Source organism: Crocodylus siamensis, chromosome 4, assembly GCF_052110815.1.
Source record: "Crocodylus siamensis isolate JL-2025a chromosome 4, ASM5211081v1, whole genome shotgun sequence".
NCBI classification, from domain to species: Eukaryota; Metazoa; Chordata; order Crocodylia; family Crocodylidae; genus Crocodylus; species Crocodylus siamensis.
In genome coordinates, this window is record NC_143398.1 from 11,756,343 (window position 1) to 11,781,156 (window position 24,814).

The following is a 24,814-nucleotide window of genomic DNA, read 5'->3' on the forward strand; positions in this document are numbered from 1 at the left end:
AGGCTTCCTAATTGCTTTGAAACTGTAAATATATCAATAAAACACTATGTTCAACTGATACCTAAATATAGAGTAGCATTTCATTTTAATTGTGGAAAAACGCAGATCTGGGTTGTTAATCAAAGAATTTGCCATTTTTAATCAGAGAATTTGCAATGTTTAAACCAAGAAAACCAGGATCCCTGCTTATCACCTATGAACACATGTATAAAAGCACTTGCTGAATGAACCATCATGTACATGTTTAGACATGGGTACAATGACAATATTTACATCATGTACGCGTTCAGTAAGTATCTTAGATGCTCTACAAGAGGGAATTTTCTAACAGCTAACATGAAGTCTAATAACCAAATTTAGGAAAGCATCCTCATATTCAGCATTTCAAAGTTTTAAATGCCAGGCTGGACTTAAACAAAAGTTTGAATGCACTCCTGAATTGGGGTCAAATCACTCAGGTTTCTGTGGTATTTTATGTACCTCTCAGCTTTAATAGGAGACATTGCTGGTTGTAAAGCACTGTGACCCCTAGAAGAAGGGTGGCATAGAAGCACAGGATATTAATTAGCTGCCAGTTTTTCCCTATGAAGAGCACCATCCTACAAAAAGAGTCTGGCTAGCTCTTTCCCCCTCCTCCACACCTTACGCCACCATTTTAACTTTGTCTTCTTTCTCTTTTTGTGTTGCTGCTTACCTCTCTCTTTGTCACTGCTTAGCAAAATATACTTGCTTTCTCCCCAGAAAGATGCAGGAAATGATGGCCCACTTTTCTTCCACAGATTGAACTGTTCAAGAATTACTTTGTAAGCACCCACATCTCCTCAAATTCGGTTCACACTGGTTTTCTAAAATGGACTACTAACATTGTTAGGTACTGTTTTTATCCGACAATCTCAGAGTGAGATAGTGGCAGTAGCTAGTGGTCCCACATAACCTAGAGCTCCCACAAAGTAGACAAGTCCCAAAAACCAAGCCCTTCACTTGTGTTGTATCCCTGATTACCAAGGAGAAACGCTTAGACTGGGTCTGAACTCCAGGTAGCCACGTAACAGTCAAGCTGAACTGGCAGCACTTCGGACTTTTATGTATACTGAGGTTTGGTTTCAATAATTTTTGTAGCCTATTTAAAGAAACTATGTTTAATCTTAAGCATATATGCAAGAAGACTTACCGTGTTATATATAGAATATGCTGCTAAAACATGGAATAAAGCCTGTTGCCTGGAGTAACAAGAAAAAAAGAAAAGCATTTAATATTGAGTTTGAAACAAAAAAAATGAAGATACCAATTCATTTTCTGGATAAGAACCTCCAGTTTAATTGGTCTCATTTCCAAGGCTTGGAAAACACAGTCTCACTGTCAAAACTTGGGTTTCAATGTCTGCTGTTGCATAAATGTTAAAATTATTGTGTTACTAGACATTAAAAACTTGAGTCTTATTTCACTAAAAGGAAAATTTCTGCTTTTTATTTTATTTAGTTTTTAATTGCACTGGCTGATTAAACCATGCTATAAAATATTCCTCTAAAAAAACCTGCTTTTAACTTCACCGCTCTTATTTTTTTTTATCCGGCACAGACCTATCTTACAAGGAAAAGAAGGGACAGTTTAAGAAAATCTGCCCTGGCAGATAGAGAGGTGGGCAGAAGCTCCATTCATATGTGTGAAGGCTTTATATACAGATTGTATTCTGCATTTTTAAATGCTGCATCATATTTCATTAACTCAGTGTAAGAATTTTAAAACAAAGAAGAACATTCAGCTTCCTCTCAAGATTTAATGTTAATGTATGGACAAAACATTATAGTTTCATATGCTAGCCTGATGAAAATTAAATTAATAGATTAGTTTAGAAAAAAATCTTGGTTGCATGTCTCCCAGGATGAAAGGAATGGGATTGAGCTGGATATAAAGGCATCTTTGATTAAACATAAAACTGGTCTTTGTAGTGTGAGGTTCGGTCTGCTTGCCTGCAGACAGATATACACTATTATTTCCCATACAAAACACACAAGGTTTCCTTCACTCTTTGCTCCCTCAGACTTTCAGCATACGCACAAACAAAATAATCATACAGTTTTGTTATAGTAGCTGTCTTAGTGATGAAATACTGAATATGCTTTTTAAACTTATGCCTAGCACACAGATTAAAAACTTTTCGGGGTTTTTTTTTTCAGGTACAGAAGTCAAACAAAATAATGAAGTGCATCTCATTTGGAGGTTTTCTGATTATTTAGAAAATAATTTAGAAGCCATGCGATAGTCAAAAATAATAATGAGTCTTCAATTAATTTTGCAGGTTTTTTGCATATATAGCAGAGAAAAGATTGGAGCATAAAGTGAAAACTAAATGGAAGGGGCAAAATACCACTATTATTGTTTATCATCAGGTTGTTTTCAATAACGTAACAATTTTATGCTATTTACTTAAAATGCTACCACTAGCACTTCATCATAAAACAGGATGAACATTCAGAAGAGTACAGAGTGTTGCAAACAAGCAATTTAGTTTCGGGGAGAAAAAAACTCAACTGAATTAAGATATTTTGGTACAATCCTTTCCCCAAGTACTCATAGAGATGCACACTATGCTCTACCAACGATATGGTTGTCCAGTTTTCTACAAAATTTCAAGTTTTCATTCAGACTCAAAGTTCTTAAAGGAACAAGCTATTTTCTGCATACCGAGTACAACATATGAACAATAAAACTATCATATATTCAAATCTGTAGCTGTTATGACTAAATATAACTTGTGCAAAGCAGATCAATGTATTGTCATCTTCCAGAGACTTTGGGGAAAATATTACTGAACCACTTACTGACAGACGAAATGTGCCCCACTCATCACAAGAGGGTATTGATGCAAAAACTGACAGTGTTGAACACTGATACAGTCAATTATTTCATTACTAAATAGGTAAAACTCCTGCAGGAAATGTAAAGTGTTAGAGAAGTAATAATTGTGTTTTGTTTTTCTAAACAAGGGTGGGTGGTAGAAAATCTTAATATGTTTAACTATTTTCCCATGAGGATAAAAAAAATCATTTAATAAATAACTCAGTTAACTCAGTATTTCCACACACTCTGGATCTGCTTTACGAAATTCTTGATTTTGAACAAGATGACATTTAAAAAACAGGGTCAATGCATATGGCTAAAAATAATCTAAAATTTCTTTTTCTTGCTTTTCAGTCCCCAAGCCTTGCATTTTAAAGAGATAAAGCCAAATGGTTGCTAGTCAAATACCTGTTTTTGAAATATGGAGAAGTAAAACCCCCCAGTAAAATTATGCACTGTAGTGTCTAATATCTGCATATTTTAATTCACAGCCCTGTCATAATTCCTGGGTAGGTCAGAGGAGTCGATTCTATTTGAAAGACAAACAACAAATAACTGAATTTAAAGTACTTTGATGTACTTACTTAACACCATATCTGTCTCTAAACATGATATGATCTCTGTATGTCCGGTTTACATCAAGATCAATCTGTCTGATATCCAGTGAAGACCCTCGTGCTCGATATTTCAGTTTCTAAGAGAAACAGCAATAAAGACTCTAACTTCAGTTAAAAATGAAAACATTTAAAACAGAGAAAAGAACCTGTTTGCAGCCACTTGGTTTCTGCTGAATTAAACAACTTGGAACTTCTCAGCTTAAACCGCTTACTATGGAAAAGTGTCTTAAGAGTGAACCATTTTCATAACCCAGCCTGCCCATGGATACAACAAATGCTATAAAAGGTGCGTGCTCACATCCACCTACCACAGAATTTATGCTTGGGAAGAGGCACAATGTACACTAGGCACCTCGCAGCACCAACAGCCACTAATACTTATGCTCAGAGCCAAGTTCCGACATTCCCAAGCCCCAAGTAGACTCAGGCAAGGTGTGGGCACGCATAACTACTAAACCAGTTCCCATCTGACGCAGTTCAGATGTCTGCATGTGTGCTCCTAAGGGGTCTAAGTTCAATGGTCCCCTTTTAGGCATTGCAAAGCTGCTGAACCATGGGAGTGGGAGTGCAGCACACCCTGCAGTGGCACATGGCTAAACTTTCCCCAGGATTTCCCTAGTGGGGGAGAAAGACCGCCACTGGCTGAACAGGGAGATGGGATAAGAGGGCATCACACGGACTAATGCTTTTGCATTCCTGCACGGCTGGATATTCTAGGGGCTACCCAATGCCTCTGTCTCAGGATGAGGATTTAAAAAAAAAAAACTTCACCTAGAAAGCTGCTTAATTAATTTCAGTTCATGCTCCCTATCGTGAGATCAGTAGGTAGGCAGGTGTATCCCCCCACACCACTCCCCCAAACTAGCCTGAGGGCTGTGACTCAATTGTTTCTGCTTCCCAGGGGCAGAGAGTACTGCAAAGCCAAATCTGCTGGCACAAGTTCTCCATGGGTACGGTGCTCCCGCCAATCAGACAGCGAGTCCAGCATGTTTGCAAATCACTTTGAAAGCCTATGGGGAAAGCAGAGAACTTAAAAAAAAAAACCCCGATGTTCAATCTAGCCCCAAAGTCAGAGTCACGGAAGACCTAAATCTAGAGCCTACTGAACCTAAAAGGTACCCAAGTGGCCCGGGGTCAGTCACAGGCAATGGAAATAATCGAGCAACTTTATACGTAAAGTCCTTTTAAAGCCAGAGAATGAACCAGAAACCCTGGAAAACCCAGAGGCATCCTCCCCATGTGACTTACCCCCGCCACCCTTGCCTCCCATCCCAAATCAGCCTTGGATGCTAAAGTCTGTGGTCGAGAGCAGGCAACAGAGGTTGGGGCAGGAGAGTCCTGTCTGTGCACCAGAGCAGCCAGCTGCCATGCAGGAGTAGGAAAGCTGGGGCGAGGGGAGGAGGTTAAGGAGTGACACAGCGTGCGATTCCTGGAGAACCAACCAGACACAAAGTTTGTTTTCCACACATTAGAGTGAACTGGTTCACTCTGAACTGGTTCAGAATAATACCTCACTAATACCAGGTATACTTCTGAGGTTTCAGACAAGAATTCTTGGGGGTGATATCTTTTACTAGACCAACTGCATGGGTGGGACAGACATAAGTAAGCTTTCAGGTATCCTTCTTCAAGCTGCACCACTTAAACTGTTTAAAACCAGGGGCTGGCTAATCTGTAGCGCGCATGCCAGAAGTGGCACAGGCAGTCTATGTATGGCATGACAGATCATGGAAGAGACAGCAGCAAACAGGGTAGGAAGCAGAAAACAGAGTAGGAATACAGATAGGGAGCACAGAATAGAGAACGGGAAGCAGAGTGGCCAGAGGAAGAGATCAAAGTGGTATTCACAGAGGGTACAAGACTAATTTATGGCATGCTGGCCAAAAACGTTGGTTCCTACTGGTTTAAGCCATTCTAAACTGGCTTGTATATCTTGACCGGGAAAGCATACGTAAGACTTGGGGCCTAAGGGAGGAGTAGGATGGAAGGTGAAGCCTAGTCAGACCACCACCTCCCCAGATGCATACCTATTCCAGCACTCCCCCAGCACTAGGCCTTTTGTTGCATCATGCAAACTAGAGGAAAAGTTCCTCTTTGGCAGAGCTTCATTATGCAACACTGCCTTCTTCCATGGGGAAGGAGTCTAAGTGTTAGCAGCAAAGCTACTACTGATCAGACATCATAACTTCAGAGCTGCTCTACACTAGACACCTTCAGGCCCAACTCAAAACCAATGGCATGGTTTTATACCCATCTAGTTAAACTTGCCTAAATTCATATGTGCACCCTCTCAAAATGATTTAAATTTGGCTTATATCTTGTACCACTCTAAATTTACACAAATTAATCCAAAGCAAGAGTGTAGGTAATAGTCTGCACAGGTTTGACTCAAATCTGGTTTCTAAAGCAGTTCAAAAGCAGCTGAACCACCTTGTGCATGTGGACAAAACGATATCACTGGACTTCACTTTCTTCCACTCTGCTCACTAAACCTGAAACTTGCATTTTTTTTTTTTTAATTAAATAGACAGGACTCCAAGAACAAACTCCTGAATTTCCTCTCAGAGTAAGATGGTGCTACTTCTATACAGTCATTTTTCACTGTAGACCTGCACTTAAAGAGTCTGTGAGGTGCTCTCTGGGGGAAGGGGCAGAGGTGGAATCAGATCAATTACATAAACTACAAAACCACAACACAAGTTGGTCAAATGTCAGGCCTGTAAATTACAAGGTTTTTCTTCCACGACAGAAAGGAAAATACAGTTAAATATTAGTTCCATTAATCCTATTGCTCAAGGTTTCTTATTTCCCAGTACCTGAGAGCTTACAATTCTTAATTCTACAGAAGATTTTTACAGACTCACATTATAAAAATCTTTCATTTCTTCTTTCATTTTAGGAACATCAAGTAGTAAAGACCAGACTTGACCTCTGAGCTGTAGTGGGATTCCTTTATAAATTCTCCTATGAAACTGAAAAGGAAAAAAAAGGAAAAAATTCTGTAAATGCCAACACAAGCAAAAAAATCCTGAGTTAATGGCATAAGTGCATCAAGCACCGAGTTCAAATAGAAGCCGCATAATAATATCAATTACCCAAATAAGGAGAACTATTCTACATATTTTGGCTAGTTTTAGAGTCTAGTAAATAGTAGTAAATAGTCCCTGATGGCACCTTTACTAGAGAGTGGCCAAGGACTGGATGGAAATGGAGACTAAACTAGAAAGGGCCCAGGTTAGGGCTAAAGCACATTGACATAACACCCTGTAGAAACTTGTAACATTTCTCCTAGACCATGCTCGTTCCACGGACAGAGCAAAGGGACTAAAGTTTTTGTGAACGGGAAAACAAAAAAAAGGCACCCCAGTAGAATAACTCAACTGCATTGAAAGTGAGTGAGTGCTCAATATCATTTTTGAGAAATTTCCCATGAGACTGAGCGTAAGGACACCAAAGAATAATCACAAATGCATGCAAGACCACTACCAATGCAGGAAACATTACATCGCAAGCAGACTTCAGGTCTGATACGCTGGTTGTCGTACTTGGATTTAATCCAATGGTTCTCAGACTTTTCAAGGGAGGGTACCCCCCTCCACCACTTATGGGAATGTGGCAGCATTACTGTTGCTGCCTCAGCTTAACTCAGTGTTTCTCAGGTGGGTTATGCTGCCTCCACATAAAATTGCCCTGTACATCTGCTGGATTGGCCATGGTACATGCACACGAGACTACTGCATTAGGGCAGTGATCAACCTAAAGTAGAAAGAATCTGCCTCATACTCTGCAGCCCTTCTCAGTCTGGCCCCCTTGATCATCCTCCCAGACACAGATGTTCAGGTAGAATATCCCACATGCCTGTTTCTGGGAGGAACGTGGGAAGGTCCAGACTGGGAAGGCTAAAGCCACGCAGCTCCTACCTGCTTTAGGCTGACCACAGCACTGAAGCAGCAGACGTGCACACGGCGCACACCTTGAGGGGGCTCATGACACCCCGGTTGAAAACCACTGATCTAATCAGTCAACTAAAAATGATCAAACAATTCTTCCTCCTTTTAATTGATTTACAAACTGCATACATTTTGTGGCTTTGATTCCTGAGACAGATCCCATATGGTAGCCAGAAGATTCAAAAAAATAATTCCACGCCACGAGTGCTTTTTAACTACACAATAGAAATTAAATCCCCACAGACACTGAAAGACATAAAGCAAGCACCGGAAATAGGCAAGAAAGTGACAAGCCTTGCACCCATCCTTCTAGTTAAGCAACAGAAGGATTTAATACCATTTAAAACAACAATGCTACTCCATTGTATTTTGAAGTACTGCATTTAAAACACGCTATCCTTGGGTTTGGGGCCAGGGTGATTTGGAACTTAGCAGACTAGTTTCTGCATTGATAAAAACAAAAATGTTATAATTAAGGTGAGTAAAATACAAGCTACATGTAGTAAGAGGGAATCAAAAGGAAATGATCCTCATCTCCCTGCCCCACAATCTCTTAATTCTGAAAGGCCAAATGAAGAAAGAGGAGTCTGGCACCAACCGGGACAAGCACAAGGCCAGACGTAAGGAGATAAAAACAAAAGCCTCTCCTGAATTAAGGGGATTCAAACACTGAAAGCAACCGTCCTCCTTACCCAAATGTGAAAGCAATTAAAACTATAAATCAGTGAGTCTCCACCAAGGTGCCAAGGCATGGGCAGCATAGATTGGATCTGTTCAGATCCTGGCCAGATAATTTACTGATCCAATAGAAAGCCCTCTGAGGGGGCTGAAAGGAGATGAAGACTAGGAACAGAGCATGCTTTCTACTCCTGAAACAAACTGAATCCTTCTTAGAAATGCTGCTTAAGAGATGGTATCTCCTTCAATAACACCGCTATGAGCCAGCGGTGTGCCCTTGTAGCCAAGAAGCTAACAGCATCCTGGGCTGCAGCGGTAGGTGTGCTGCCAGCAGGTCAAGGGAGCTGATTACTCCCCTCTACTCAGCACTGGTGTGGCCACATCTGGAGTCCTGTGTCCAGTTTCGGCCCCCCGCTACAGAAAGGACGTGGACAAAATGGAGAGAGCCCAGGGGAGGGCAGTGAAAATGGTTAGAGCTCTGGGGGACAGGGCTTGTGAGGAAAGACTGGGGCAACTGGGATTATTTAGTGTGGAGAAAAGAAGACTGAGGGCGTTTAATAGCAGCCTTCAACTACCTAAAGGGAGATTCGAAAGAGGACGGAGCTGAACTGTTCTCAGTGGGGGCCGACACTAGAACAAGGAGCAATGGGCTCACGTTGCGGCAAAGGAAATTTAGGTTAAACATTAGGAAAAACTGTCTCACTAGGCGGGTAGTGCAGCACTGGAACAGGCTATCTGGAGGGGTGATGGACTCTCCATCCTCAGAGGTCTTTAAGGCCCGGCTAGACAAAGCCTTGGCTGGGATGAGGTGGGGGGGCTGGTCCTGCTCTGAGCAGGGTTGGACTAGACGTGACCTCCTGAGGTCCCTTCCAAACCTAATTTTCTGCAATTCTAAAATGACGAACTGTAGGAAGCATGGTCAGGCACAGAAAAGCACCTCACCTACATACAGCAAGTCTGCATGCCACTGTGGCCAAGAGGGAGCCCTCTGAACTTAACACCACCAACGTACAAGTAGAGAAGCCGTTCTTGACAGGAGGCAACAACAATTACTAATCGGGCGATTCCGCTGCTTCTGAATCTAGCACAGTTTCCTATTCCCGTTGCATAAACTGTATGCTTCAGTGCTTGTACAGCTGAAGACATACATCTGACTAAGGGTGAACAGAACAGCTTCTTTGCAGTTCGTATAGATATTTTAGCTACCGGAAATTTTAAAATCTCCTTCTCTAATTAGCAGCACACAGGCTAGAGGTGAAGAAGTAAGAGTCTTTTTATTTCTCTAGTCTCAGAAACGTCTGTTGGGGGATCTGAGCATCTAAGGATTCTGCGGTTGGTTCATCACAAAAGCTAAACGGACTCGTATTTCCTTGCATCTAGCAGACTATATCACAATTAACTATATGAGACAGGATACAATATCAGCATAACTTAAAACAGATTTTTCTTTTGGAACCGATGCCAAGTTCTATAGCAACGTCATGAAGAAAAAACAGAATATAAACAGAACTAGACAGAATTCAATAACAGATTGACCGGGTTTTAATTTGCATTTAACATGCGCTGAAGTTTACAACAGCTCAAATGATAAGTTACAGGATATATAAAGGATTTGTATGAATTATGGTCATAATCGAGACAGCCTTTTAAAACAGCTACACCTGACCCCTGAAAAAAAGAATTTCAGTTTTTCGCAATGGACCTTACATTCTGTTTCCAGAGGCGAAAGGGAACGAGCCAGGTCTACACTATTTGTCTGGGAAATAGACTTCCCAGTGCAAAGACACATAATTAACTGGTTCAGACCCAAAGTTTAGATTTAAGTACATGGGAAACTGGAAGAAGACTCATTAGTCATATTATGTATGGATTTAAATACACAAATTTTGCAGGTGTTCCACACCCTACATTTCTATATGACTGTAAACTTCATGTACGTTAAGAAGCAGTTAAAATGCTCAGGTGAGAATTTTCTTTCTATAACTTTTTGGCTAAAATTTCATGTCTGTAAGAGATGCTAGAGAGACAACCCAGGAAGCGGCAATTCTGTTTAATCCAGATATGCTATGGTATGCACACCTGTGTTGTAAGACCTTGTCCACACGAACTTTAACTATTGGGAAAGAAGAGGTAGTTGGCCATGTTAACCTGAAGTGAAGCAAAAGGCAGGACGGGGGGGGGCACCTTAGAGACCAACCTGTTCAGAAATGCAGACACTATATTAGAATAGTTAAAATAGCACCAGACTCCTGATGCGGACAACGTTGCATCAGGAAATGTTAATTACTTCAACACGCAGTCATGCCTCTATATAGTAAAACCTGTCAGCAAGACCAAGCTGTGAGCTCAGAGGGACCCATCACCACATTATTTCAGGCCTGATCTTCCAGGACAACCACAGTGTAGCTCACGTAGACATCAAGCAGTTGAGGTAATATTGTTTTCCAAAGTGAGCACCCATCTGGCTATTAGAAATGGGAATGATGCAATTCTTTATATTGCAGGTTCAACCTTGGTAGCCTGCAAGTAGCACACTTTCAGGACCATGCAAGTTGCTAATCTGGTGATAATTATAAAACCACATCATATCTAGATAACTAGCTTTTTGCCAAACCATAACAGTGCTGTTGTTCATTCCCTCACCCGTTCCCAACAGCTACTCTCTTCATTAACAATGTGCAAAATGGGGAAACGCCTCCTACCAGTTTTATATTCTAAGTGAGGCAGTGCTGGGAGATGGGGAAGAGAAAAGCCAGCAAAACACTGAAGAGTTGTATTAGAAGCATTTTTATTAATCCAAGGCTTGCAATACCAAACTCTTTTTGAAATAAGACATAATCAGGTCATATCCAGAATAAATGAAACATCAGATGTGTAAGCATGACATTATTAAACAAGATACCCTTGGGAGAGAAATCTCCTTCCAGTTCCAGGGACTCAGCGAAGGTCTATCATCCCTGCCCTTGAGGCCAATACAAACAGTAAGCAGACTCGCTCTCCGATATCCTATTCAAAGGCTGAGGAAGGAGGTGACAAGAGGAGGACGGAGAATGGATGGAGGGAGTGTTGAAAACACGGTCAGCGCAAACTATGTGAGCAAAAGAAGTGAAACTGCATAAAGAAGAATGGGGAGTATACTTAAAAAAAACCAAAACAAACCACCTGCCAGGTCCTTCCAGAGCTATTCAAAGACATAGGATGATACAGAATAAAAGCAAACCTTTTCAGCTGGTGAAACAAAAAGGATTACAGTACGCATACAACACAAAGCCAGACCACATTCTGGATTTCCCCGCTGGCCCTAAAGATAGACTAAATTGACTTGCTCTCAAACCTATTGCTTGATTTTGGCAGAGTAAGAATCTCTCATTATTGAAAAATGTTACAAGATCCTGACTGGAAACACAACAGAAAACTGGATGGAGAACTCCCATTGTCTCTCTCAGGTTTCAGAAACAGAAAGTCTCGAGGATTGCCAAAAATAAAGACCAATGCAGCCCTACAAAGGAAAAGAAAAATTAATAGAAAGCTCTTTCTTTTTAAAAAAGAAAAACGTTATTTATTAATCAATGAATCCAACTTATACAACAGACCCAACATTCAACACATCCAATCCCTCAAAGCATACACAACAACAGATCCCAATCTCCCATCAACAGCACTGCCACAACCCAAATCGATGTCCTTCCTCTGCCCCCCAAGTCCGACAGCTCCCCAGCGCCGATCAATTTAAGCTTTTGTATTTCTTTATCTCTATATAATAATTCCCCTCTCCTCGGAAGAAGTCCGCATAAAACAGATCTTACTGGCCTCCACTCATCTCTACTCCCAAACTTCAAATTCATTCCCAATTTATTCCCATGTGTCACAGGGCACTAAGGTGTGCCTGCTCCTAGAAGAGCAGAGGCAGCTTAGCTAGGGAGCCCAGAGAGCTAGGCAGAGCCCTGCAGCTGCAGGCAGCCTTGGCACCAGACTAATCGGGGTATCAGCTGGCATCTGCACCCGGTCAGCTGACCACATATAAGCCCCGGGCTGGGACTGGCAGGGGGTTCGTTCTGTCAGCAGCCACGGGAAGGAGCTATTTCAGAGATGCTTGGTTGCCTATTCTGCTGCTGGTAAGACTGATGGCTCTAGGACCTCCTAAATTATCTGGGGCCAGGAGGCACACATTGAGGGAGAAGCTTTCAGGGAGTGACATCCAATATTATTGTTGGTGTTTTGTTATAGCCCAGGGGCTTGTATTTACACTGTTATTTGAGTCCATCTGGGGAGAAGGAGGCCTCATTTAGGGCTGCAGCACTAGAGAGGCTGCGGCAACCAGGGCTGCGGGGAGCCCAGAGCCAGAGAAGATGTGGTGACTGGGGGCATGAACGACTGGTGCCTCCTGTGACCAGGGGTGGCGCCATGGCAGCGAGCGGGGACCGCCTGCATGCAGCCAGTGGTGGCAGGGTGGCGATCAGCAGGTGGTGAGCAGGGATTACCCGCAGCCACCGCTGGCCACATCAACAGCAAGCAGCTGGCTCAGCAGCAACCAATTTCGGGGGGGGGGGGGCACGTGTCCCCCGTTTCCCCCCCCTATGCTTCACCTATGACAGGTGCCCAGCACTAGAGGGCACCACTACTGGGGCCAAGAGCCCTGTAATGACAGGAGGCCAAGCTAGTCTGCGGCCTCAGCAAAAGGGACATTTAAGTACAATCTGCAAGGCATGTGGCATGGTAAAGGGACAGTTTTGGAGCCAGGCATCTAGCCCATTACGCTTAGGGTGTCTTGGGAGGCACTGACTTTGAGTGAGACCCAGCAACGAGTCCATAATCAGCAGGGTCCAATGGGGTTCAGCAGGACTGTGATTCCACACATACAAGGGAAAAGAGGCAGAGTTTAGAATGGTGGGAAAGTCACTCGGAGTCATTTACGGACAGAAATGAACTTTTTTCTTGAATGCAAAACTTCTATAATGAGCCTTCAGAATGTAAAACTGAGAAGTGCTGCCCAAGACAGTGAGGAAGGCCACCAACTCAAAAAATAATCAGTCATGACAAGAATAAGAATCAAATCCTAAGGTCCTAAAGAAAAGTATGGTTCTAGTACAGTTTTTGGAGGTTTTTCCATGTTCCATGGGTTTTGCAACAAGAGGAGGGTGAAAGTCGCAGATCTTATTCTGAAATCTCATGAAGAGGACAGCAAGCCGTTATTCAGCCTTTGGCCACTGAACATAAATCAAACAGAGGTTTGACTTCAGTATCCTCTATGAATTCTAAAATAGCTAGAGTTCGCAAGCTATCTTTGCTTGGCTTTTTTTTTTCCTCTTTCCCCTTCCCCCTCTCAGGCTGGATAGCTTCTCAATTAGTGCTAAAGCCAGACTGCAAAAGGAAGTAGTACTTTGGTGGGGGAAAAAAATCAAATGGGAATACAGTAAGTGGCATTTTTATTTAATCTTTCCTGAAAGTTATGACCACATGAAGACAGGAAAGCTTTAATATCTGTAGTGATTGATGGCTCAATGTACCCTGGCTCATTACACAGCAGAATACAATTAGGAGGTAAAAGCATAAACTAGCAGAGCTGGTGCCAAGAGCTAGAAAATATCACATAGCAACACAAGAACTTTGTGACTTTATAGACATTTCCTGCATAAAAAGTTGATGCTGGAGGAGGCTAGAATTTCATTTTGACAAGCATCAGCCATGTAAAAGGCACAGGGCAGTTTATACAGTTTCACAGAGACCAATATGGAAAGTGCAAGAATAATTATGAGACTGCTGAAGAGAATAAGCATTTAGAAGCCAAGAGGTTTCATTTTGACATGCGTCTGTAGTTGCGTGCAAGTCGATTTTCATTAAAGCATCTTTACCTTTCGGTCATCACTTCCAGTCTGAGGGAGGCTAGGTATAGCTTTAAGGCTAAAGTGGTTTATTCACTGTCCAGTTCCTAGTGATTAGATAGATGTTCATAACCCGCACAACCAGAACCATTGTTAGCAGTTTCAGCATACAAAGAAAGCCCTATATTCACTTCCCTGTAACAAGGACTAGGAAGGTAGCCAACCCGGTAAGTTAAGCATCATGTCAGTGTCTCCTGATATAGACACTTTGCAATTTTAAAAAAGGGGGAGGAAAAAGGAAATTCTGGGTCCAGAACTGCCTTGCATCTCTTACAATCTCTGCAATATCTAGATCCGTCATTTCAGATTTAATTTAGGCTAAAAGTCATTTCTATCTCACCTATACACAGAAAAAGGGTGTGTAATGAATGCTTTCCCATTAACTCCTCCTGGAAAAGCTAAAGAGGACAGAATTAAAGAAGAAGTAGATAAGCCACTCTAGAAAAGAGAAATAAAAGGAAACTGTATTTTGTATTCAATCAGCCATTTGAAAAAAGTGCCAAAAGCCCAGCTGAAGCGCCTGCTCTATACAGATGTTGGACGAGCCGGGTCAAATTGACCCAACGCTTCTTCTAGGCACGTGCTGCTCTTGGCACAGGGGCGCACCGAGCTTAAAGTGCTGTTTTGGTTTGGTTTTTTCATGTCTGTAAACAGCTAAAGTTGCATGTTATGAAGGCTCATTACACAAAATGCTGCTTAAATGAGTATGCTTGTTCCCACATTTCTATCTTTGTTCTATCCTTCGGGGTGCACTTCCTCTCTCTTTCTGCATTCTTGGAAGAGATTATTACTCCATTTCCCAAGAGCTTCCACAACTACAATTATAACCCACAGCACTGCAGCAACAATAATAATCATAATTCGATGCCATTCTTTTCAAAACTGCTTTATAAACACTGCAGATTTCCAGAGAAGAGCTAACTGCCTGAAAACCACAGGCTTGCCAGGTAGGACGAAACCCTCTAAAGGTAATGCCTGTAAGTTTTCTCTACTAGTACTAAATCTAGCACAGACAGAAAGAGAAGAGTTACTCTAGCAACTGTTGTGCTTCTGTGCTTCAGAACAGCAGGGTCAAGAAGCTGCCATGGTCAGCACTCCTCAACACATCATCTTAGGGACAAAGATGGTCTCCATCTGAGCTCTGTATAACACTGAGCATCATCGTGAGCTCCAAGATGAATAGCAGTAAACACTCCCGCTTTCTTCTAAATATTTTGAGTGGCTCAAGTTCTACGCACTTTGTGCTCAGTTGATGCAGAGAAGAGAGAGCAAATGAAGTACATGAAGTATTCAATCTTTTCATTAATCCTTATACACAGTCAGATGACTAAGGAAGCCACTAGCAAAGTTCATTCCCATTCTGATTAAACCTGTTATCCATGTCGTTTGTGGTATTTCTCCACAACTCGTTAGATTTACTGGAGGATTCCACGTTGCATTGCTGAAGTCTATTCTAATGGCACCCACAGCGTCGATGGTCATTGTCTCAAATCAGACCTATCAATCATGAGGGGCACAAAAACACCCTGAACAACTACATATCTAATCGTCTTAGTGGGATTGGCATAGTAGGTGTTTGGAAAAAAAAAAAAATGTATGCCAATAAAAGGACTGCTCAAGCTCTATGTCCTACAGCCAGCACATTCATGATCCAGCTTGATTCATACCGAAGATAAAGTAGCAGCCAATTTCCTGTATGTAGAGCCACAATGTTCTGCACCCTTACATTTTAGCAGTCAAATGCCAGCAGCTGATTTCTTGAAAAACCTGAGTTGGGCATTGACCTTCTTTCCACGTTAAACAAGGAAACCCAGGTGCCTAGGACTGGGTCTCAGACACCCAAGCAGTTTAGGCAGCATGTCTGGGTATCTCTTTCAAACTTTGGTGCCAAAATATTGCTTAAATCTCATTTAGGTGCCTACATCCCTTGGGGCATCTTGCCTCTAGCCTCCAGAGTAACAATATACTGCATTAAAAATTTATACTTATTCTATGACACCTTTTTTCTGTTAATAATACTTGTCTTTCAAGAAATGCAGAAGTAAACTGTTCTTCTCCCAGATCAGCATTAAAATAGTGAGGTTCACAGTCTGAATTGATAAAGGTGCTTCTTACACAAACACCATCTCTATCTCAGTCTCTCTCTCAGAACTAGCTCCTGTACCACTTAAGGCTACTGCTGCTAAAGTTACTGGGTAGCCTTTTCAAATCACATATAGCTCTGCAAAACCTGCAGATAAAAAACAATACTCTTGGACAAGCCCAATTTGTGTACTGCCCTTACAAGTAGCATTAAAAATACCCATAAAGATGCATGTAAGAAGGAAAGCTAGTGGAGCTAAAGGTACATCCGCTATTTCTTTCTGGAGAGGTAACAGGACTGCAAGTAAAATTGTGTAAATACTTCAATGATTAAAACAAAACAGAGATGCACAGACAAAAAAGTGTTTCTATTTAAGGAAGTTCTTAACAGGAGCAAAGCAGCGAAAATGAAGGGCTGTATTCACGCACCCATCTAAAGACAATGATGGTGGTAAGCACACATTCAGGATGTGCTGGACCCAGCCCTCTCCACTGACTGAGGACACTTGAGATATTCTGCTACTTCCTTTGAAGCATCTCAACTCTGCGTAGAATACTTTCATCTTCGTTTAGGGAGTGAGCAAGTGTGTGCACATATGAGAGCATGATATAACAGCTAAGTGAGAAGGGCGCTCCTATGGAACTTGGGACAGTTCTTGTATAAAATTTCTGTTCATTGAAAGAATAACAGTATCATCAGAAGAGACCAAATAGCCGCACTTCGTATTACCCAGAGCTGTCCAACCGGCCTGTGCCCACAGCCCCTGGGGGGGTTAACCTGCAGCCCCCAGGCTCCCAGTTCAGACGCTGTTCCCCATATCACTCCAGCTGCTGATGCCACCACTAAAAATCCTCCCCCTACACAGCACAGCATGCAGCCCACGTGGCAAATGGCTAGGGGGCCTGCAGCCCCACCATAGCCTAATATAGAGTGGGCGATTATTAGGGCCCAAGAGCCACTTAGGCAGTTTTGGTGAGCTGTCAAAGGCCGAGTCAGCACCCCCCTGCAACAGCTCACCAAAACTCCCTAAGTGACTCTGCTCTGCACTCAGCCAGGTATCTGGGATTGGGCCAACGTCAGGCAGGGAGTAGCATCTGGGAATGGGATAGGCAGGCACGGATTGCAGGGCCATGATAGCCTGAAGCCCGGGGCAGAGCCACAATCTGCTCCCAGCATGGCCCTGCAATAGGTGACAGATCCACAGGCAGGGGCATGCAGGGAGCAGGTTGCGGCTCTGCCCCGGGCCTCGGCCCCATGCTGTCAGGCCCTGCGATCCTGGGCTCTACATGGAGACCTGTTGAGACCCGCATGGTCAGGTCGTGGAGTCAGGATGAGCCTGCAGGTGGGGAGCTGCATCCAGGAGTGGGATAAGCGGGCAGGGCCAGAGCCAGGATCTTGGGGTGGTGACAGCATGGAACCAGCACCTGTTGCAGGGATGTGTATGCGGAGGATGATGGCTCTACCCCAGCCCTAGCCCCGTGCTGTCACTGCCCCATGATCTTACCCTGTGACCCCAGCTCTGCCCGCCCATCCTGCTCCCAGATGCCACTCCCCACCTGCCCACAGCCCAATCCCATCCGCCCAGCTGCGCGCCCTGCCTATGTGGGTCCTGCTTCTGCATTGGGTACAAGGTGGCTGGGCTGGCATGCCTAGGTGGCAGGGCTGCCTGGGCAGTTGCTCCCAGCAACAACCATGGGAAGACATGAGAACTCAAAGAATAACTATTCCATTTTTCCTCCAGAGGATCAGAGTGTATTGCAGCTGCAAAAAGTCTGCAGCTTACTTCTTCACTCACACAAAGGTCAGCTCTTGCCAGTTGAGGGGCACAGCTATAGCTCTGCCTCATGTTCAGCCTTTTTCTAACACTTCCCAGCCACTTACTCAGGAAAAAGAAGGTAGGGGTGCAGTGAGAGTTCAGGGGTGGTTTACTTCAGCAGACCAAGAGCAAGGATCCAAGTCTTACACAGCCTTATGGGGACTGAGGAGCTGTTCAAAACCGGGGGAGAGGCAAATACAGGTTTCTTGACTCCCGGTCCAATATCTTACTAGTCTCCCTATATGCAACAGACATTTCACAAATAAATATGTACAACTAACTCCTCACTCTCATCACCTCTCAGGACAGTTGATAAATAAGTTTCTAATCACTTAGGCTTCATCTATATGAGCAGGGGCATGCATCAGCAGAGCACAAATAGCAGTGGCGCACATTTGGCCACAGCACACACCCCTGCCTGTGCACTTTGCAGCAGGACACATTGTCCCACTGCTCCATGTGCTGCAGGGGGGAGCTGTCTGGCCGCCACGCTGAGTCACCCTGTGCCCCAGCCAGCCAGGGAGTGGTACGTGGAGGGCTGCCTGCTCTCCTGTCTCCAAGTGTCTCAGTATGGGGGCTCTGCAGCAGAGCCCCTGCGAGGAGGCACACGGAGACAGGGAAGCAGCCAGGACTACCTACTCTTCCATCTCTGCATTTGTCCCAGCACACACTGCTTTGGTGTGCTTTGCACCACCTTCTTTTACCCAGTAGCAAATTTTGCCCCAGCATGGTTTAACATGCAATGTGTGCAGTTTGTGGCACCGCAAAGGTTTGCCATGCCACAGACCGTGCATGCCTGTATGTCTGGAACCTGCCTCAGAGTTATTAAAAATCCCACAGCAATTTTCAAGAGCTTTAGTGACATTAACATCAGAATCCTGAACTAAATACGAAATGGATCATTCCACCTACTTAAAACTCCCTGTAGCATCAAGCTAGACTGATTTTCTTCACTTTGTCCTGAGCTGCTATGTAGCACTGCTATATGCTGTTGAATAACTGCCATTGGCATTTCAGGAAATAATGACGTGATTCTTACGTACTAATTTATCAAAAATAGCCCACCAAGATGCAAGAAACACTCTTAAAATAGATACTACATGCACCATAAAAAGGATCTGCCTTCATAAAGGTCAAGGTGCCAAAAAACCTATTCCACTCAGGAAAATGAAATCACAACAAGGGAAATAATTAAACTGTATTTAGAGGTGCATTTTCTTTTCTTGTTCTATTACAATTTATTCTACTGCATCCCCACTCTTAACACAACATGATCACAGATCTTAAGGGACCACTTAAAGGACAGGCTCACTTAATATCCAGTTGCATATCACAATTTATGAGTAGTCATTCCTTGGGCAGTTACCTAAACCAATTTTATTGCACTAGTAACAGGGGTTGTCTTAGCCCATTCTACAAACCCTTGCCTGAAAAAGGAAGGCTGTTTGTCTACGTGACTACCTAACGAACATTACATAAAGAATAAAAGATTTGACATTTAAGAGCCAGCAGATCTCGTGAGACATATTCCTGTCCATATCTCATGGACATTTCTAATGCTACAAATGCCTTTATGGCACTAGAAAAGCTGATGGGACAAATGTTCATGCCCCCTGTAGTGCCACAAAATTAAACAAGTGCTACAAAAACAAAACCTACCTGTAGCAATATATTTTGTAATGCTTCATATCATGTCCGTACTATTATGTGTAGTGCTGCAGTGGATCTCTCAACTCCTGCATCCCACCATGCTCTACTATGACCCTCCAAAGATGCCCCCACAGCACTCTATTTTTACAGCTCTACAAAGTGCCAAGGCAATTTTTCCCCCCTCCGGAGTTTAGATTTTTGGATTCAGCTTCCCTCTGCTCAAGTCTATGAAAGCATTTTAAAACGTACATCAAATGTAGCTGCGTTTGAACTTAGCAGACCAGCTACCTTCCTAGTCTTCCTAGCTGAAGACTAGTAGCTCACTCTTTGTTTACCTACTCATCTTGCCACATACAGTACCTCTTGCACTTCAGAATTTAGGCTACACATACATAACTGTGTATGGCTCTTCAATCCTAGATATCCTAATCCTACTCCATGACAATAACGCAGTACTGGAATTCATACGTGATTATGGTTCGGAATATGTCACGTGGCCCATACAATAAATATTGTACATAAAAATCTCTTTATTAGAACAAACGTCTTTATTTGTTTGTTACATATTGCCACACCATGCAATTAAAAAAAAAGAGAGAGAGAGCTTTTGAATTGTATTTTGCTCACTATATATTAGGAAAGAATCACCATACTTTATTTAAGTGTTATACCCAACACGATAACTGATCACAACCAGGTGCAACTTTACCTTCTCACTGTTCTTGTATTTCTCCCAGCTTTTCAGCATTTTCAGCCATTTTGCGGTTCTTTCAATTTCAAGGTGCTTTTGCTGAAATAAAAGTATATGTCAATATTCTTTCAAGCCTGATTCCTTTAAGAGATCTATTCTAGAAACTTCTAAAAGTAATTAAAAACAAAAAATAATATTAGGCAATTATCTTCTACCACAATCCAATAGCAGGCATGATGCTTTGTCATGCTGAGCGGCATATTAACATCTGGTTGTATATGGATGTGTAGGTACGTGCCTATATGGTGCCAGACATTGCCAGCTAAGACACCGTGTACTAGCTTTGTGCAAAGCAGCTTCCAAAGCAGAAAGCTTAGAGAAACATTAGTGTGGCTACATCGCATTCAGGTCAAGAACTAGGACAAGTTCTCATGTTGGCTCAGCCATTAACTGTGCAGGCCTACCCATGTAAAACCACATGCTAAGGTACATACCAAAATGTCATGCATACAGCCCTTAATTGAATGTGACCTAGTTACTCGAGGAACTGTCACCTTGCCTGTGCAATTCTGTCACAGCTGTAATCAGCACCCAACATACAGGGTAGGTCTGCAAGGCAGACACTTTCAGTGAAGCTCTTAGGCTCTGTAATTTGCTATCAAATGTGGTCCTCCAGAGTTACACATCTTAGGTATTCAACGAAGCCCACACTTTTCTCTCTCATTCAGGTAGAAAGCTGATTGAGGAGGTGGGAACACTGTATGCGGTGCTGCTGTGAAGCGGATAGGTTGTCTACTGTTGGCACTGATAGTCCATTAGCCCTGTAACTGGTTTAACTTTTGTAAGAAAGGGTTTTCATTGTTGTAAGTCTTCCCGGCTGAGAATCAGTTCTAAAAAAAAAAAAAGTCAAAACAAAAACAGGAAAACATTCAAGTTTCTGGCTTTCTCTTCAGAAATAAATGTGGGAGAGATTTTGCTTTTTGATAAAACGCTGTCCTACACCTCTGACCTCAGATCTGGGGCTTGATAAGACACTAAGCATATTCTATTATATATGGGCAGCGATGCAACTTTGCAGATGGTATAAGGGAGTTTAATTTCAAAGCTCTGCAGGACACTGAAAACTGATTAATGCTTCCATTAACTGTGACTTTAAAGAAAAGTTGCAGAAAAAATATTAATGAAAATTACTACTTGATGTCAAATGGAAATTCTAATTTTACGACTCGCCACCTCCTATTTTCCAACAGATTGTGCGTATTCCTTCTGCCTCGTCAACATGGGAAAATGGAAAAAGCACCTGCCTAACTCAATGCCTTGAAAGCAATAAGCCTGAGCTAGAATACGTATAGCTCAACGATGTTACAGTTCTTCTCCACCTCTAATTCCTGGACGATACTGTCCATGAAATGTCCTGGAATGGAACTTGGTTTTAAAGCAGTTATTTTTACCTCCATCCATCTGGTCTAAGCCTGGAAGCAGGAACAGTCTGATGCCTGTATCTGATCTCTTACAGCTATGACAGCTATTGAGCTATCATACTGTACAAAAAAACCATATCCTACCAGAGGGCTGACTATTTCAGAAATGCCTTTAAGAGCCATACCCAATGGCACAAAAGGCTTAAGGTTCACACACAAAGCTTCCATATTCTTACACAAGCATTTTCCTAAATTACAGCATATAGGTAATTGCCACACAGGGCGTGTGAGACACTTAAGTGCCACTGCGTAAGCTAATGACAGCATTGCTCTACAAGGCTGCTGCCAGACAGAAACCATAACAGTGATTTTATAGCATTTCAGGACACTGTAATAGAGCAGAAACATGATGTGCATTAGAATAATTTTCTCAGGTTCAGGCTCTCACCTATGAAGGCAAGGTATCGTTAGTCAGAGTTTGATATTAAGAAAGAAACCTTTATGACAGCATTAGAAAAAATATGTGCGTGCTTGTACAATAAAAAACTGGTTTTATTTTAATATGTTTATCTGTAATGTCATAAATGTGCTCCTACTGTCGACTCTGCATGAATTTGTACTTACTTCTCAGACAACGGTTAAGTTCTGATAAGCAGAATTTATGTACGAGTAAAACAGACAGATACAACTACAGGCCTGGAAAGCCAACAGAAAGCATTAGGAAGCAAAATGGTGGCTAAAGAGCTTTTTCCATAATAATGACAGTGAAAAATGCGGTCACAATAAATATATGAATGCTATCATAACGTGACAATTGTGTCCGCATTTTAAAGTATCGGCTCTGACTACCTTATGGAATAAGGCATTTTTACTGTCAGCCTTACGTATCTGACTTTTCAAGTTGCAATTAATTGCCCCGAGGTTTTTGTAGAGTTTCATGCTGTGCTTAAGGAATCTTTGTGAAGTTTTCTAGGCAGTTACTGGCATCTTTGACTTTCAAATAGGTTCTTGTTACCTATTATATAGCTTTTAGCTTAAAAGGGAAGTTGTTGCCTTCTATTTTTATACTTGTAGAAAAGTTGCTGCCTTCTACTTTTTTTAAGTTTAAAATCACTGCTCTTAAATGTTTTCAGGTCAGATGGAAAAGCTACAGTACCCAATTTTAATATCCTAGCACCAGGGTTCTGTGTATTGATTTCTGTGGGTATAGCTTCGACTAAAGGACCAACCTGCGTACAAAGTTTCCAGTGCTGCAAAGAAGTGGGTTATTCAATTAACCATCAAGAAAAATAAAATCCCCATTTGACTCACATCCTTGATGCTGGACTTTAGGATCTATTTCGAAGATCTCCTACCTTTTCAGCTAGGAAAACATTTCAGGTCAAGGCTCATTCAGATCTCTTGTCTCCTACATCAATCTATCCTGGTTCTCAGGAGCTTCATTTATCAAAAATATCAATTCAGTTCAGCTTTTGAATAGGTTTTTTTTTTCCCCCTGACTTTTTTCATAAGCCGAGGGACATTCCCTTTCATGTCTAACAGGCAATGCATTGTGGGCTGCAGGGAAGATGGATGATGCTGTTCCCTCAGACAAGCAAGACCCCACATGGTAATCTCAAAAAAGATCCCTCATTCTGCCTTACGAGTTGATTTTAAACTTCGGGAATAAAACAAAAAAACAAAAAAAAAACCCAAACTGAACCTGAGAGAGTGTCTTACTGGAACTTAAAGAAATAAAAGTAATAATTTGAAAGGTAAAGACATGAAATTTAGCTAGCAAAGGTCTGCTCGGTGTATAGCTTTCCTTTATATTGCAAACCTAGAGTAGAAAGCTTGAGAAATGCCTTTGGTGGAAGACCCAAGCAACTTCAGGACCCCAGCGTGAAATATGCCGTATCAACAGAATAAGGGAAACTTAGGTGGAAGAATTTACAACCTAAATAAAGAGGAGAAATTAAACACAGAGAGGTGAAGCGACTTGTACAAGGTGGCACAGCACAGGAGGCAGGGCTGGCTAGAGAATCCCTGTCTCCTGACTCACAGCTTAGTGCCCTAATTTTACATTTAAGAACATTGCACAATTCATATGAAGTTTAATTAGTTTAGATCATGGGGTTTGGGCTGTTTAAATAACCTGGTAGCTAAGTTATGGAAGTGTAAAAAGTAGTGATTCTGGATTCACACTATCTCCCTTCTAAAGCATTTTACATTTTAGGTTCACACAGAAATGCAGTTTAGACTGTGCACTAGAATGTGTAAGGAGGACAGATAATGACTGAAGGGAAAAGAGATTGTGACTGAATAGGTGAGTAAATGCCTTGCTATATGCAACTATGAATTGGATGAAAATATCACTGATCCTTGTTTCTTGACATCACACAAGAGCAGAAAAGAAACCTATGCAGTCCCTCACTGTCAAATAACTGAGCTAAAAAGTTAGTGCCCCCCAAAACTTTGGGTTTTCTTTATTATTAGCCTACAATTAAAGAACATATCAACTGTCCTATGGAAACTACAGAAAAGAGCCATACACTATTAACAGAATTAATACGTAAGCCTCAGGCCAGTAGAGGTCAGGATATCACCAAAATGTAAAAAAGGATATACTGCACTTATTTAAAGCAATACATTTGCAAGTGAACACTGGAAAGTAAAATGATTCAATAAACACAAATCCTATGCAGTTGTCCTGTATAGCTTTAATGAAATTTGAGACAAAGTCACTATTTTCACTCAGTGAGTTATGGGTGAATACGTATCTAATGTAAATCAGAGCTTTGAGTACCACAAATAACAATGAAAAGTAACTGAAAATTGTCTCATGTTTGACCAGTGAACATTCATGCCTCAACACCCTGCCGGGTACTTCCAATGAAAATGAAACAATATATACGATCAGCATGCTATTAAGCACAGTGGAACAGGAAAACTCAATGCAACTTCAGAAAAAAACATCTGAAAAACTAAGAAGGATCAAGGAGTTCTTATTAAAAAAAAGAAAAGGAAAAAAAACACACTCAGGAATCCTTCATCCTTTAACAAAAGCACTGTCACCTCTCTAGCCCTATATGTTGATCTTTGTCAGCTTCTCCTGGTGACCCACATCTTTCCCAAAAGAAACAGTTGTTAAATGCTATTAGATCCTTTGTTTAAACCAAATCAACTACTCCCACTCCATGCACAAA

The 24,814-nt window shown here is 42.1% G+C and overlaps 1 protein-coding gene across 6 annotated transcripts in view; it reads right to left on the reverse strand.

Annotated features, from left to right (window-relative positions):
• Nucleotides 1-24,814, reverse strand: part of USP6NL (USP6 N-terminal like) — a 205,225-nt gene that overhangs the window by 45,193 nt on the left and 135,218 nt on the right. For 4 of the 6 annotated variants that reach the window (XM_090041766.1, XM_090041763.1, XM_090041764.1 and 1 more), the window contains exons 5-8: nt 20,227-20,307; nt 6,323-6,430; nt 3,426-3,535; nt 1,172-1,220 (exon numbers count right to left, since the gene is read on the reverse strand). In XM_090041766.1, the coding sequence (XP_089897892.1) occupies nt 1,172-1,220; nt 3,426-3,535; nt 6,323-6,430; nt 20,227-20,307 (348 nt within the window). The remainder of the gene's footprint in view (nt 1-1,171; nt 1,221-3,425; nt 3,536-6,322; nt 6,431-20,226; nt 20,308-24,814) is intronic. The other 2 variants (XM_090041768.1, XM_090041769.1) reach the window with 2 other exon arrangements.